We start from the raw sequence: 16,420 nt of genomic DNA on the forward strand, positions 1-16,420 counted from the left end.
AGGGACATAAATATCTAGGGAGGGTGATTTACTGGACAAATATTAGTTATTTGATGTTCAGCCTGCTTCTCCTTACCTTTTTCTGGTTCCCCATCATCGCTGCTTCGCCCTCTCCTCATGCTCTTTACTTTCTCCGTCACAAAGATGGTCTTGCCCCACTGACGCCGTTTTTGGGAGATATTTCCTTCTTTTCTGATGTTCCTCGAAATTCTAAACCTTTTAAGTTTAGGCTCTCCCTTAATTACTTTCTCCTTCACAAAGATGGTCTTGCCCCACTGACGCCGTTTTTTTTTTTTAAAAGTTTTTATTTTCAGGTTTTCAACAGAAGAGAAAAAGAGAAGAAAAAGATAGAGAGAGAAGGGAGAAGAGAGGAAAGCGAAGGCAATGGGAGCAGGGCAAGTTAAAATGTCTAGCAATCAGGAACAGCACAGTTCAACAATTTACATTTCACAGCAGAGTAACCGGGTTTTCTCCGTAGGCCAGCCACAAGCCCCATATGTTGGTAAATTTTTCCGGACAGCCACGGGAGAGGTATGTCAGTTTCTGGTTAGACAGAGAGCTGTTAACTAGATTCAGCCAGAACGGTAGAGACGGAGGGGCAGTAGATTTCCAATTCAGTAGAATGGCTTTCTTTGCAAAGTAGAGAAGTTGGAGATAGCAGCTTTTGGAGCAGCGGTCCAGATCTAGGTCCTCAAATATGCCAAGTAGACAAACCAGTGGGGACACAATATGGGGCATGTCTACGGCTTCAGAGGAATAAAACACAATGTCCTTCCAAAATTTCTGAATGGTGGGACAATGCCAAAATACATGCATATATGAACCAACATCACCCCCACATCTAAAGCAAATATCGGACGCATTAGAGAACATTTTACTCAGCCTATAGGGAGTCAGATAGACCCGATTTAGGAACTTCATCTGAATGTACCGATCCCTCACAGGTATAGTAATCTCGGGGATCTGCCTGAGGCTGTCCTCCCACATGTCATCGGTCAGTTCAGGAATATCCCTCTTCCATTTACCCAGGACGGAAATTAGTGGATCAGGGGAGGCCAACCCTAGCAGTGTGTACGAACGGGAGAGAGGTTTGTTTAGGCCCTCTTTACGTAAATATTTTTCTATAGCAGTGTCTGACATGTTCAATGGTCTCTCAGGGAATTGGGAGCGAAAGGCGTGGGAAAGCTGGAGGGTACCTGAAATACATACCCTGGGGCAGGCGAAATTCGTCCTTTAGTGCTTGGAATGACTTTAAGTCCCCTTCCCTTATTACATCCTGCTATTGTTTGACACCACATGCAGCCCAATGATAGACATCCGGAATAGTGAGAAACTGAGGAAGACAGCTGTTACCCCAGAGAGGCGTCCACTTGGACCATGTTGTTCGAGACCCATGTGCCAGTTTAAGTGCTTTTTGGTAAGCCGCCAGTACTGTTCGCATGGGAGTCGTGGTAGTGTGCCTTATAGAAGGTCCCCTATAAAGGAGGTGTGCTAGGGCTTCCAATGACCCCACAATGTTAGCTTCTAGGATTGTAGCGGTGTTGTCTCGACAGGGAACCAGCCACCAATGCGAGTATGTCAACTGGCCTGCGAGAAAATATAGCTTAAGGTTGGGAAGGGCTAGTCCTCCTCTAGCAACTGGGGCTTGTAGGGTTTTAAAACTTAATCGGGGGCGATCCCCAGCCCAGACAAGTCTCCTGATAAGCCTATCCACATATTTGAACCACTGGGATCTGGGTGTAATGGGGGAGTTGTGGAGGGCATATAAAAATTTGGGGAGGAAAATCATTTTAAAGAGGTTCACTCTGCCAGGGAGGGTAAGGGGTAATTGCGTCCATACATCAATTTTGTTGGCCAGCGCCTTGGTGATTGGGGACAAGTTGGCCTCCTCAAAACCCTTGCAATCTTTCGTTATGGTGATCCCTAAATATTTAAAGGACTGTACCACCCTGAGACGGCCAATGTTAGCAGCAAATTCAGCAGGGAGGGGATCTATAGGGAAAATCACAGACTTCTCTCGGTTACTGACGCCGTTTTTGGGAGATATTTCCTTCTTTTCTGATGTTCCTCGAAATTCTAAACCTTTTAAGTTTAGGCTCTCCCTTAATGTTTTCCTCATCAACGGTTTTCTTCCTCTTGTGCTCTCTGAGACCTGGACTTCTACTGCCAAATTGTGGATCTTTTTCTTTCTTTCCACTATCAGAAGTCCAGTCTTCTCTCTCTTGATTTATTCTTTTATCCATAATTGATAAAATGATCACCAAAAATTCGTGAAATTCTCTTCTCTTGTCTAAGTTGCTTGACAGCACTTCAGTCTGTCAAGAAACTCTGAGCAGAGTGACAGTTTTCAACTGTCACAGAGCAACTGACACATGCCTGTGTGCATGACTATATGCTGTACTAAATAGGTGCCATGTCTACTTAACCCCGTTTAAATTGACACTGTCACAAAAATCCCTCTGCTTCAAAAAAAACTTTTTGTGGGGTTTCTCTGTAAAAGAACAATGTAGAAAAAGATGCCCATAGGTGCATATTGTCAGCTAGATAGGGTCAATAGGAAAAACCAGATATGGCTGCAGCTGAACCAAGGTGAGCTATACCTGACAGATCTATGTGACCGGCTGAACATTAAAGCAATATGGCCTCACAAGTGGATGGGCAGACTGTACTGATCAGAACATGGATCTGCCTCTGTCTCATCCAAGTCTGACTGTGCAACTTATTAGGAAGGATCACATCTCATTGCTGAAGAATTCCTATATTTTGTATACAGTCCATCAATACATGAATCAGCCAATCACAAGATGTAGGAGTGAGGCTAGTTTAGTAGCAAATTTTAAGAGTCCAAGCAGGCCTACAACAAAGGGTTGGCAGAACAGACACATGCCTTGGGTGCAGTGTTTGAGGATCACTGGGCACATACCTCTTCCCTCTGCCTACTCCTAGTCTGGGCCTTTGTCCCCTACGACAGGTAGTCGCCGCATTCTCCTGCCCATCCCTCCGTGACACCATCATACATGCGTCTGTACATACATGATGGGGGGGTGTTGGAGTCAGCAAGGAATTTTATATAGTCATTAAAAGGTTGAACTTAATAGGTGAGTGCCTTTTTTCATACAACATATGTTACTACTGTATGTATGTTACTGTGCTATTACGACTTCATGCGTCATGTTGCAAAACATACTGCCATTTGGACTCATCTCAGTTGGAGCCCCAGATTATTGTTTCTCTAGTTCCAAGAAACTAAACTGAGTGATTCCCAGCCACACCCTTCCATGTTGCCTTCAATGGCTCAAAGCAGGTTCCTGGCTTTAAGACACATTATCCAGGGACACAAGTTCAATATCAAATACAGCCTCTGACATGCTAGCAGCCCACATGGTGCTACAGTATGGCCAATCATAGTCCTTTATTTGACAAACCCCAGGCACTTCTTTTTACGCTTTTTTTTATGTGGCTCATGCATAAACAGGTGTAAAGCTACAATGACTAACCTACCTGGCAAATCCTTAATATGAATAATGATTTTAAAGCAAGGCATAAGTCTGGTTGGTATAAATTTCAGCATCCAGCATGAGAGTGATGTGTGGCCTATTCTGATTTTTCTGGCAAGGCCATCAGTGGTGGTCAGGGGTTTTTAGGTCTTATGTAGGGTTGCCACCTGGCCGGTATTTTACAGGCCTGGCCGGTAAAAATGATGGTTGATCCCAATGTTATTAATAGGGAAAAAATATAAATACTGTATATAGGAAGGCCGTTTTTTTTCTGGAAAAGGTGGCAACTAGTCTTATGGGGGGCCCAGCCGTGCTGCACTTAATTCATCAGCCAGGCTCGCCCTGCTATCTGTGAGCTGTTAATTTTGGAAGGGAGTGCAGGAGATCAGATGGCTGCATCTTCCATTAACAACATTGGAGTCTGTCATGGTTAAGTTGCACAGGGATTGGATAACTGAGGTTTGAACTTCCCCTCCAACTCATCCAATAATTACCCATGCAGCATTACCGGGACTTAAACAATATCAGTAGGAATTCCTGTCAGCAATTTACTCCAGGCTATAAGTTAACCCATTTGTGGTTCCTGTTACTGTATGGGAAGTGCCTGGTCACAATTTTATTTTTTTACATTAATGTGTGAGTGGGGGGCATGGCCACAAATGTTTTTTTTCTACTGTGAGGGGCTCTGGCCACCAATATATTTTATTTTTTGGGGGTTCTGACCACCGACGGTTAATTTTTGACCAATTTATTTATATGTTAGAAATGCAAATTGTAACTAAGTTTAGGAGAGCATAGGTACCTGCTTAAAGGAGAAGGAAACCCCCTGGGCGCAAAACCCCTCCCACGTCTCCTGTGTTCCCCCCCTCCCTCCAGGCCTACCTGTCCCCCTGGGCAAATGCCCCTAACTTGGTACTCACCCCTCTGCGCAGGTCCTGTCCACGGAGTTCACAGTCGCCATCTTCTCCCACGCGTGTCTTCTTCCTGCTTTGACCGGTGTCTTCTGGCACATGCGCAGTAGGAACATTTACCGGTACGGATCTACTGCGCATGCGCCGAATGTCACAAAGTTTTCCGATTTCACTTCGGAAAACCAGCCAGTGTCTGTGGGAAATTTGGAGAGTGGTTAAATATTCTACTGTCAAAAAACGATATATTCTTGCACCTTCCAGTGGTAAGTGATTTGCTGCTTAAGTAGCTGGCAATTTTTTTTACCTTCACATGTAGTGAATCAGGGCTGTTTCCACTTCTTCCTGGCAGGCACTCAGTCCTTTCCTGTTTATAGCCAAGAGAACATCTTACAATACACATGCACCCACCCAGTGCCGGAACTAGGGGTAGGCAGAGTAGTAATATAATGGCTGTAATATAATGGCTGATAAGACACACAAATAAAAACAGATGTTCATATTTTTGGCTGGTTAATGATAAGTAATGGATAGATGGTTGTCACCAGGGACTATACCTAGGGCAGCTTTTATTAATTACAAGGCCCCATATGACTAAGTAAGAAGGCCCTCCCCCTAAACTTGGGTGCCTGGGAGGTGGGCCCTATCAACAGGTAGAATGGACCTCTGCATGGCGATGCCCCTGATCTGCCCAGCCATACCCCATTAAAGCCATACCTTCCAATATATAAGTAAGAGGGACAAAAATATATATAATATGTTTTGACCAGCCATTATAGGTGCATCAAGTACTGTATTCTGGGTCCCCATGGCATTGGCATGGTATTAAGTCACTTGTCTGGTCACAGGGAGTTGCCACAGGGAATCGAACCAGGGTCTGTAGCATGAGATCCCACATCAAATGCTGATCACTTAAACTCTTAGGTAAGCAGAAGAGGCACTTGCCTAGGGGACAACAGTTGGAGGGGTGGCGCCATGCATGTACCTTTTCTAATCTGGGCCATTGTTTCCCCGCACCACCTACTGTATCTTCCATTAGAGTTGTTGGTGCGTCTGTGTGTGAGCGCTCATTCGTGCATGCATACCCTCGAGGGGGGATATTACATGCCAGTCTGGGTTTCCTAGATTGCCCAGCCAGCTTTGCTCACCCTTGAGCAATGATGGGAGATAAATAATGACTATTTTGTCACAATGACAGAGGGCACCAGGCAACCCTGAGCCAGAGTCCAGTGATACAATTTACTTAAAATAAACCTATAAGGCACATGGGGCATTTAGTTCATCACTGCAAGCAGTGGCCAATGCCCCTGTTTTCGCCTTTCAATGCTCAGAATGTTATTTAATGCATAAGTGTCAGAAATGTGGGCCATAACCCCCCCCTCAGGGATACTACTGTTAACCATTATAAATCGTAGATATCACTCTGGAGAACCAGTTTCTTTAGTCAGTAATCACTTTATTCAGAAATGCACAACATTTTCGCCTCTAGTGATCCTTCCTCAGGTGCTCATACAAACACCCAAATCCATTTTAAAACCAGCATAAAACAAACAAGCGTGTCCATTCCCCCATGTGGCTAGACACATTAGTATACATTGTAACAAAATGTTCTTATCCCTCGGTTGCCCTTTCATTGAGGAGGCAATCAGGCCCGGACTGGCAATTGGCCTGTTCGGGCATTTTCCCGACGGGCCGCTCTTTATTTAGTGTAAGTGGGCTGCTGCTCCTGATTGATCCAGCGGGCTCTAGGACCGCTCCTCCATCCTTTTTCACACTGTGGCTCTGCCCCTCCCACTCCTCTCTGCTCGGACGCTGCTGCCTCTACAGGCTGTTTGTATGTCCCAGCACTCTCAGCATGAGCATGGAAGCCGGATGAATAGGAGATACTGCAGCTGCTGCCCTGCCTGCCTGTGCTGAGCCTGCACATATTGCTCCCTGCCTGTGAACACACCACATCAGTTACAGTAACATCAGGTTGGTGTGGATTTCTGTAGAGCAGGCAAAATCACTATGGGGTAGGAAGAGTCAACTGTGCTGAAAGTATCAGGTACTGACTAAATCTGTCTTTTTTTAAAAATTTAACCTGGACTGTCTGTTTGTTTTCAACACTTTTTCACTTCAATTTTTTTTTATTATAAGAATGAATAAAATAGTAAAAAAAATGTTTTGTTGTCCAATGTATCCGTGTTACTAGGGCGGGCCCTGCTGGCCCAGACCCAGTCCGTGCACTTCCCCCTTACCTCCCAGACCCTGATCGCACCGGCAAAAGGTAAGTACACCCGGTGGGGCCCCTGAGAGCCCAGACCCACTCCCTGTACTTACTCCTAACCTCCCGGACCCCAGTCGCACAAGGAAAAGGTGTGCACACTCACAGAGGTGGTTTCCCGGCAGATTGGACTTAGCGGCTGGGGGGCCCCTCAGTCCAACGCTGCTTGGCCCAGTCATGGTTCTTGTGCCGTACAGTAGACAGCCCACTATATTTATCAAGCAATATAAAGGCACAAGGCTGCAGAATCTTAAACATATTTTACAAGGCAGCTCTTTACGCACATATTTTTTTTTGCAGTTTTACCCCAATATATGAGTGGATGTGTACAAAAACCATTACAAGTGGGCTGCTTTGATTTTTTTTGCCCGGGCTGCTTTTTACCCCCAGTCCGGCCCTGGAGGCAATACATACCCATAATATAAAATGAACACACATTTTATATAAAAAGTATTTGTTTGTTTTTTTGTAAGTGGAAAAGAAATTCAGACGGAGCCATATAACAAGAACAATTCACATTTATTGGTTGAAACATCTATCACTCGCTAGACATGCTCTTATACACATTGGTCACATTTGCAAAGGTAGTGGAGTTACAAAGCAATGCAAGGCTGAAGAGGAATGTGTGCTGTACTCAGAGAAAGAACACGGAACATCCCACAATAAAATGGTACATTCCCCCATGAGCTCCTCCTTTACATTATTTACACAAATACACAGATTTAGCATTCAAAAATAAACATGAATTTCAACGAGGGGGGGGGGATTCACTGCCACAAAAAAAAGGCATTTAAATCTTTTTTGAGAAGGAACGAAATTCTGTTGCAAATTCCCGGTCTCCTTACCCAGGGCTGCAAGTGTCATATCTCTATGTATAGAGAAGCGACATTTGCAAAGAAAATCAGTTCATTAAGAGCAGAACCAGCAGTACATTCATTTTATTCATTTACAGAAGAATAAATTGATATTTAACAAGCCTTTTTGCAGCTACTTTCCCCTATTGAACCAAAGAGGTAGTTTTCTGGGATGAGGTAGTTTTTCCACTACATTTTAGGAGGTGTTGGGGAAAATTCTCTCTCCTTTTCCTAAGTACAACGTTTGGACATTGATAACGGGAAAACAACATAATTTTGCATACAAAGTTACTCTCCTGTCACATGACCAACCCTCTTTTGTGTCCCATACTTTTGTATTTGTATCCCCCCTTCACTCAGAGAAGCCAGAGATATAGAAGGGGGTGGAAGAGGTAATAGGTTAATCCTTGGGGTTCTTTTCTCTGCAGTACAAGCACATCATTTTAGGCACAATTATACGATGGGCTGAAGCAGCCAATCAGCATACCCGTAATACATTTAAAAGAAAAAGGCTGATCGGCCGGTGTTTGGTGCAGGAGAGGGGGTGACTGGAGCCCCGAGGGTTATATTGTGCAGCAGCTGGACACCAGCAATGTTGCCCTCGGAGCGGAATACTGATTTGGTATGATATAGCAGTGGGCTAATTTAATTTGCAGTGGGGTAACTAAAAGGCAAGTAAAGCCTAACAAACCGTCCACATCTCTAGGAAGTCTTAGCACAGCCCTCTTCCGGTGAAGTGATTAAGATATACACACTTTAAAGTGTTCTTCTGTCTTTCAATACTGCGGACACAAGACAGTCCGGTAATAGTAATAAAGTATTACCGCATGTTAACCCTTCATTACCTATAACTTTTGTTAGGCTTTCATTGCCCTTTATAAACGTGTGCCCACCTTGTGCAAGGAATACATGGAAACCCTTAAGCATCTCAGCTGTTGCAGAAGCAAAACTCTCAAACCATCATGGCCCTTGCCAACAGATTATGAAATGCAGGTTGCCTGGTTTATAGAAATTGAGCCCAGTGCAGGCACATGGCATTTTAACCTTTCACTGCCAGATAATGTTACCCACAGTCGTACAAAACAGGGGAGCTGCTGGTATGAGGTGAGTTGATAATCTCGCCTAAGAGGGCAGTGCTGCACAAGTTACCAGGGGAAGCAAAAAGCCACTTCTTGTAACTTTAAGAGTCGAATTTCCATTTTTTAAATCGGAAATGCAGCTCTTCTAGTGCAGAGAGCGCAACTGCAGTAACAACGCCCTCCGGCGTTGGCAATGTAAACGCTTGGGAAGGGGGGTGTTGAGAATTGCCACTGTATACTGACACTTGACACAATAACATTTAAACAGATAAAAAAATGACATTTGGGTCTATAGCATGAAAACATCCCTTTGGGACTCCCCACACATCATACAGAATGCCTAGTGATCCTGTCTGCCAGGGATCTTGCATAGTTAGTAAGGCAAGTCTATTTCACTGAAAACAAACGTAGCCCTGACAATCTTGGGGATGGACCAGACATTGCAATACACAGATTTCCAACTAAATAGCTACAGATATGACGACTGCCAATCTATCGATAATTAATGGTGGCATTGGGCAGTTAGTTCCCAAAACTGCATGTGGCACCTCCCACTCACTTCAGTGTGAACTCCTACCAAGACACAACTAGTGCAGGGAGTTTTTGGCTTGAGGATGCTCTAATGTGCATTAGTGGAGGGAAAACCCCTGTACCGGCAGTGCTGGGTGATTCTATATGAAGCCAGTGGGATGTGGCACAGTTTTTTGGTTGTCTCAATAACCCAAGCACACACAACAACAGGGCAGAGACGCACAAGGTGTTTTGTCATCTGCTTTTTAACCCACAAAATACCGCCACCACTGAAATTGTTGCTGGTATGTCACTTATAAGGTGTGAAAAGCATGTTTGTGCCATTATAAAATGTAAATGACATCCAAGCGGCATTTCAGTGGTAGAGCATTTTGCCTTTTAATTTGTACTAGGGAAAGAAATCTGTGAGTTACCTGCTCCTTTGGTGAAAGGGTTAATGATAAAGAAGGTTCCAAGACATTCCAAAACATTCATTTTAGAAGCAAAAGCAACTAGTCAACCCCCACCAGAAAATAACAAAAGCAGAAAAAACACAATATATATATTTTTAGAAAGAAAAATTCTAATAAAAAATAAGACAATTTCAAGTCCCACCCCCGAAATAACAGAATAGAACAAACAAACAAAAAACGTCTAGTTCTGAAAGACAGACAATGTGTGAGGCAAAGTTTAAACTTGTGTGGTTTTGTTGCAGCAGATCTAATGATAAGATTTGGATGCAGAGATTAGCCAGTACTACAATTACATCTTTATTTTAGTTTGTTCATTAATTTGTAGTATTGTGTAGATGGGAGATGCCCAATCTGTGGCCTTCTAGCTATTAACTTCCATCGACTGGTTAGTATGACCAAACTGGGGCCTGTGCTACATGTTGAACTATAAAAAGCTAGAGATTATGTATTTATGTATGTATGCACCTATATTAAAAATACAGACTTGCATATCAGTCTCCCCACCTGCTTGCACCCATTCCAAAACAGATGGTGCCCAGCACCCTACTAGCAACAGTAATAATAAAAGGGATATATCTGTGCCTGCTGGCCGTTCTGCCGTCACAGTGGCTTTCTTTCACCCACAGTTAGATGGGATTACTTCTATAATATCTGTCCTTTATAGTGAAATCAGAGTTTGTAGAGAGGATGCGCTAATGTCTATATCAAAGTTCACTAATACATCTTTTTCGGCATACATGAGACTGCAGTGGACATGAGACTGCAATAGAAAAAAAAAAAATTCTCTTTTTACCCTGTTTAAAGGCACAAGCCCCCTGGGGTCTGTACAGAAAAAGGAAATATAGAAAATACAGATGAGGCCCTGCCTGCACTGTGTTCAGTCAGAGTGGGCACTGTCCCCATTCAATCTTCTAATCTATCTTTCTTGGAGGAACCTTCGGATCTTGGTTGCCCCCATTTGATTGACAGCCTAAATCCCATCATACCTTTACCAGCTTATCTGTAGGAAGAATGCAGGGTGTTTTAGCTCTGCAACAACTGGAGGGCTGCTGAGGGCTCAGTTCCATAATACTGTTGTTGATACAAAGCTGTTTGGAGTACTAGGAGTAACAACAAGAGGGCCACCGGTTTGGCATTGTCTATTTTACCATTTCCACCTTCACATTGGGCCCTTGCTAAGCCAATTACAGTTTTAAGTGAGACTGACACATGTGAAGAGATCATGCCTGTGCCCTACCCAGGATCTGACACATCCATACACTATTGAAACCAACAGTGGTAAGTTCCAAGCTGCTTGTCCTGTCTCTAGGTTTCCTTTACTGGCTCGTAACTTTTCGCCTTTCCTTGCTACAACATGGGCACAATGTCTCCATATGCGTCAGTAGGGTTTATCTTATTTCTCCTACATACAGAAGCTTGTGTGGCCATGGCTTAGTAGTGTATACCCAGACATGGTTTTTACATTCAGTTTAAGACACAAATCCAAGTTATGTCCTGTTTGATATACTTTCTAATTTGGCTATATTCCTGTGGAATGCCATGCAGCATGATAGTGTCGGCAGGACAAATATTCGACCCAATATGTGCCCTTATTCCACTGAGCATCAGTACGAGCTCACTGCTGCCTTTCACATCAGGGCAAGCCTCATTTTTACCGCTAAGCCTACACCACCAACAAGATGGTCAGAGACAGTGATGGCAAATTCAGCCAAGTTTGGCTTAGGGAAATACATTGTGTTTGGCTTTTTGATGCTCCATAACTACACTGCAGGTTATGGAATAGGGATTTAGTTGAAACTTTTGTTAAATTCATATACAGGTATGGTACCGGTTTTTCAGAATGCTCAGGACCTGGGGTTTTCCAGATAATTGATCTTTTTGCAATTTGGATCTTCTACTAGAAAATCATGTAAACATTAAATAAACCCAATAGGCTGTTTTTGCTTCCTGTAAGGATTAATTATATCTTAGTTGGGATCAAGTACAAGCTACTGTTTTATTATTACAGAGAAAAATTTGGATTATTTTAATATAATGGAGTCTATGGGAGATGGCCTTTCCGTAATTCGGAGCTTTCCAGATAACTGATCCCATACCGGTTTTTTAAATATCAAATTTTATTTTCCAAGTACCCAACAACAAAGTTGTTGGTGCTCCTGCAAGACTACAGAAACCCCAGTCTAAAGGATCTGTGCCCTATTAATTAACAGTCACTATTTAAAAACTATCAACCTTAATAATCACTTCCCAAAGGTATTTAGTGTCTAGATTTTTAAGAAGCGGATGATAATAATTGGTGATACATTAAGCTTCGCTTTACTGTTGTGCCCCAGAAGCAGACATTTCCTCTACAAATGCTAAATAAATGTTTTCCTTGTTGTGAAAAGACACTAGATGACGTTATGGACTTCTATCAATGGCATAAAGATAGATTTTATGAACCAGATGAGAGTGCATATATTTATATATCTTATTAGCCATCATTTTAAGCAGTGCTAAGTGTCTATTAGTGATAAGATGCATTGCTAGCTCCAAAGTAAGTTTGCCTTTATGGATAATTCAGGCACAAGCAACACTGCAGAACTATGTATATTTAATATTTAGCCGGCGACCCTTTTTATAAAATCCTTTCATCCAAATAAATTAATTTTGCAGCGGTTAAGTTATACATGAGCCTGTGAAATTGCATCACTGTCAAAACCAGATTTTGAATGTCCATCTATAATACAGTTAATAGACTAGGATTAAGGTTACAAGTCGCCCCTGACAGTGTGCACACTGTTCCCTTAACAAAGAACTGTTGGTTTGTACTTTGCAAATATATCAATAATGGTTTGGACCAAGCACGGCTACTATAAATATTCTTAGTAAAGGATATTTTATAGATATTTTTTAAAAAAAATTACTATTTATATATTCAGAATTCATCCATTAATTATATTACTATTTATCTTATTGTATTGTCTGATCATTTCAAATATATTAAGAACAATTTAAGAGGAAAATAAAGCAGCTAAAAAATGTAATTGATAAAACAAATTAAGTTGGCCTCATACACTGGGCAATAAGCTGCAAATTTAATCTGTCTGCAACTTACATCAGCCTGTGTATGGGGAGCTTAAGAGGACCCCATCGCAAAGCCAAACACAGTAGATTCCCTATTCCCTTAGTCAAATCACTGCCCAATTTCTGATCAAAAGCAATATTGTCTACAGTACAAAAAAAAATTCTAACAAAACACAAAATTGAGGTAGTTTTTGCCCAACGCTATCAAAATAACTCTTACCCTCCCTCCCACACAAAAAATAAATCTAAATTCATTGAAAAAGAAAAAAAATTACAAAATTTGTATTAAAAAGGCAACACTGTAACATCTAACGCCTGCAATGCAGAAAAGTTCTCCACAAAAAGGTGTTTAAGAAAAAAAAAAAAAAGACAAAAAATATGTATGTAAACAGCAATGAAATGCAAGAATCTGCCTTTGTTTTTCATTTGTGCACCCGTGTTGAAGATAATACATTCAACTCTGCCAGGAAATAAATATATAAGAAAAGAGTTTGAAAAAAATATTTTTTCTCCTTTTTTGTTCCCATTTTTTTTGGGCTGATACTGTCTTTTTTTCTCCCTCACTTCTTTAGATGATCCAAGTAGCCTCAATGCAATTTCCACGCTGATTTAGCATCTCTCTCACTCCTTGGTTACACTAGTTTTGCACGAGTGAAGAAAGGCTTTGAATAGCAGTGGAAGTTGTTCCAGAGGCACATTCACCAGTTTTCCTGCAGAAAAGAAGAGTTTGATGTCTCAGTCAGCCTCAGAGTAATTATCTTGTGAAGGATTGTGTTCTTAACAATAGAAAAGGCAGAATTTGCTGCTTGGTCTTTATCTTAGATGAGTATGAGAGAAGCCTCTGGTCTGATAGCACCAATAGAATCCCGTTGTGGACATCTTTGATACCTCGCTGTTGAACTGGAATGCCCAACCTTTGACCATAGGCGCACACTCTCCATACTCCTCAACACCTCTTCATTCGCCTTGTCTCATTTCTTTAGATACAATCATTTATTCTGACATCTATTTCTTTTCTTTGCTCCAATATAAAAATAGGGAATGACCATGAAATGGTTAGAAGTAGGAGGGCCTACTGACACCTAAGCCCACCAGGAGTTTGCCCTCGTATCCTGGATGGCCAATCACTGCAACACCAAATGGCTTAGAACCGCATAACATTTACCAGTAGGAACCGAATAGGATACTGGTCTTCACTTTTTATTCCTTTTGCATTACTTAAAGGGATACTGTCATGGGAAAAAAAAACATTTTCAAAATGAATCAGTTAATAGTGCTGCTCCAGGAGAATTCTGCAATGAAATCCATTTCTCAAAAGAGCAAACAGATTTTTTTTATATTCATTTTTGAAATCTGACATGAGGCTAGACATATTGTCAATTTCCCAGCTGCCCCAAGTCATGTGACTTGTGCTCGGATAAACTTCAATAACTCTTTACTGCTGCACTGCAAGTTGGAAGGTAACGGGAAGGTAACCAGATAACAGCTCCCTAACACAAGATAACAGCTGCCTGGTAGATCTAAGAACAGCACTCAATAGTAAAAACCCATGTCCCACTGAGACTCCTTCAGTTACATTGAGAAGGAAAAACAGCAGTCTGCCAGAAAGCATTTCTCTCCTAAAGTGCAGGCACAAGTCACATGACCAGAAGAAGCTGGGAAATTGACAAAATGTCTAGCCCCATTTCAGATTTCAAAATTTCTCTTTTGAGAAATGGATTTCAGTGCAGAATTCAGCTGGAGTCGCACTATTAACTGATGCGTTTTGAAAAAAACATGTTTTCCGATGACAGGAACCCGTTAATCAAAGGTTGTGTGGCTCTCCAGAGCTGCAAGATCCTTAAAGTGGCCATAGACTCAACAATTAAGATCATATGTTGCAGGAAAGATTGCTCATTTTCAGTACAGACATTTAGAGCTGCATTTTGAGATATACATGTAGAAACTATAGAATTCTACCTGTATCCGAGGTAAACAATGGGCGATGTTCAGGCACCTTTCCCACCTGGTCGATCAATGAGTCGACCAATATCAATCAGGTAATCTCCCGCCATATACACACCACAACTTTGTCTAGTACGATAATATTTGTGCTTCTATAGCCACCTTGAGTGCTGAGCCTGGGTTTAATTCATAAAAGAAACAGAGCTGGAATTGCTCTTCCACGGGGTGGTCCAATGAGCAGTGGCATAACTACAGCGGAACAGTCCCGGCAGCTGCTGGGGGATCCAGGAGGTATAGGGTCTCCATGAAGCCCTAATTCATATACAATTTGAATAAATATTGGTAAAACAGGTCAATCTCTAGACATTTTAGGGGCCTGAAAAAATATTTGCTGTGGGGCTCAGTCATCTAGTAACACCACTACCCATGAGTCAACCCCCCCAAAACGATGTGTGCAGCATTTTTGATAAAACAAACCCAGAGGATTAACCTACTGAAGAGCAAATTCTGTGTCCCAGTTCTGTTTCATTTATGAGTATTAAAGGTGGGAGTTGATCTCTATCATTCCAATCATTTACAAAAAACATACATATTGATTGTACAAGATGCTCAAAGCAAAATGTACATTTAAAAGGCAAATGTTTCATTTAAATTACTGAACTCTGGTTTGATTCGTTTAGCAGAACCTTAGTAAGTCCGTTTTATTTGCTGTATCTCTTGCAACAAGCACATACTACTCAATCCATGGGGAAAAGTCCAGCAACTCCATAAATATCCTTTGTACAGTACTGTGTAAGATCTGTAGCACTGCAGAATGAAATAACACTGAGCAATCTATATGGGGTATGGGCACTTACCAGCAATGTAGCGAACCTCAGGTAGGCACATCATAAGGTCTGGGAACCTGTTCGGCTGGTGTGGGTACCTGTACTCGGTGAAGTCTTGGCACACATACCAGTATCGCTTGTTCAGTTGTTCCACCTGGGAGGCACTGCTTATGCCCTGGATATCTGGTGAATAAAAATCATAATAATATTGTAAGTCATATAAGCCATTATGCTGACGCAGCCAGATCATGCTAGAATTCTATATGCAATGCTGTACAGTGATGCGTTCTTAAGTAGTAAGTAGTAATATAGTATGTATAAAAATATACATGGTTACATACCTGTGTTGTGCTTTATATTATGTAAAAGCGAATCTGGCTGAATTGCTTTGGGTTTCTGCCTGCTTGCTTAAATGGGAAATTTCGCTAAAATGTCTCTCTACATGCAGGATTTGTGCAAAAGGCAGTTATTTTGTTAGATTTTGTTTGTACTGTAATCAGTTATTTGAGAGATATTTTGAAGATATATTGGGTCTAACTGTCAATGAATATCTGACATTCAACTCCTGCATGAAGAGAGAATGAAGAGAAACATATATATAAAATTTTCATTTTCACAATAGTTCCCAATTAAAACAACAGGTTAACTGCACTGCATAAAGTGTATGTGAATGTGATAGGGACCCTGGGACAGGGACTGATGTGTGTTAAGCACTGCAGAATAAGCTGACAATATACAAATAATGAATACAGTAATCACAAGAACAGAAACAAAGGCAACTGTATGAAATAAAATGTGGGGGTTTTAATTTGAAGGAATTAAAAGAAATGGTAGAAGCATGATTGCAAATCAGACTCCACATGGTCAGTGATTCTAATTTCCTTAGCCAACATCTCCAGATAAACTGGGAGCAGCTGGTGATCACCAAAAATCTTATCTGGATGGGAATAATGTGTCACTGGAGCTCAGAGCCGCTGCATGTTTATTAAATGACGT

The 16,420-nt window shown here is 41.7% G+C and overlaps 1 protein-coding gene across 4 annotated transcripts in view; it reads right to left on the reverse strand.

The window, feature by feature from the left end:
• Nucleotides 1–12,507: 12,507 nt before the first annotated feature.
• nr6a1.S (nuclear receptor subfamily 6 group A member 1 S homeolog) overlaps nt 12,508–16,420 on the reverse strand; it is a 146,334-nt gene continuing 142,421 nt past the window's right edge. For 3 of the 4 annotated variants that reach the window (XM_041574150.1, XM_018231927.2, XM_018231929.2), the window contains 2 exons: nt 15,455–15,607; nt 12,718–13,363 (listed from right to left, as the gene is read on the reverse strand). In XM_041574150.1, the coding sequence (XP_041430084.1) occupies nt 13,275–13,363; nt 15,455–15,607 (242 nt within the window). In that variant the 3' untranslated portion in view covers nt 12,718–13,274. 4 annotated transcript variants of the gene reach the window in all.

The sequence above is a fragment of the Xenopus laevis genome, chromosome 8S (genome assembly GCF_017654675.1).
Source record: "Xenopus laevis strain J_2021 chromosome 8S, Xenopus_laevis_v10.1, whole genome shotgun sequence".
NCBI classification, from domain to species: domain Eukaryota; kingdom Metazoa; phylum Chordata; class Amphibia; order Anura; family Pipidae; genus Xenopus; species Xenopus laevis.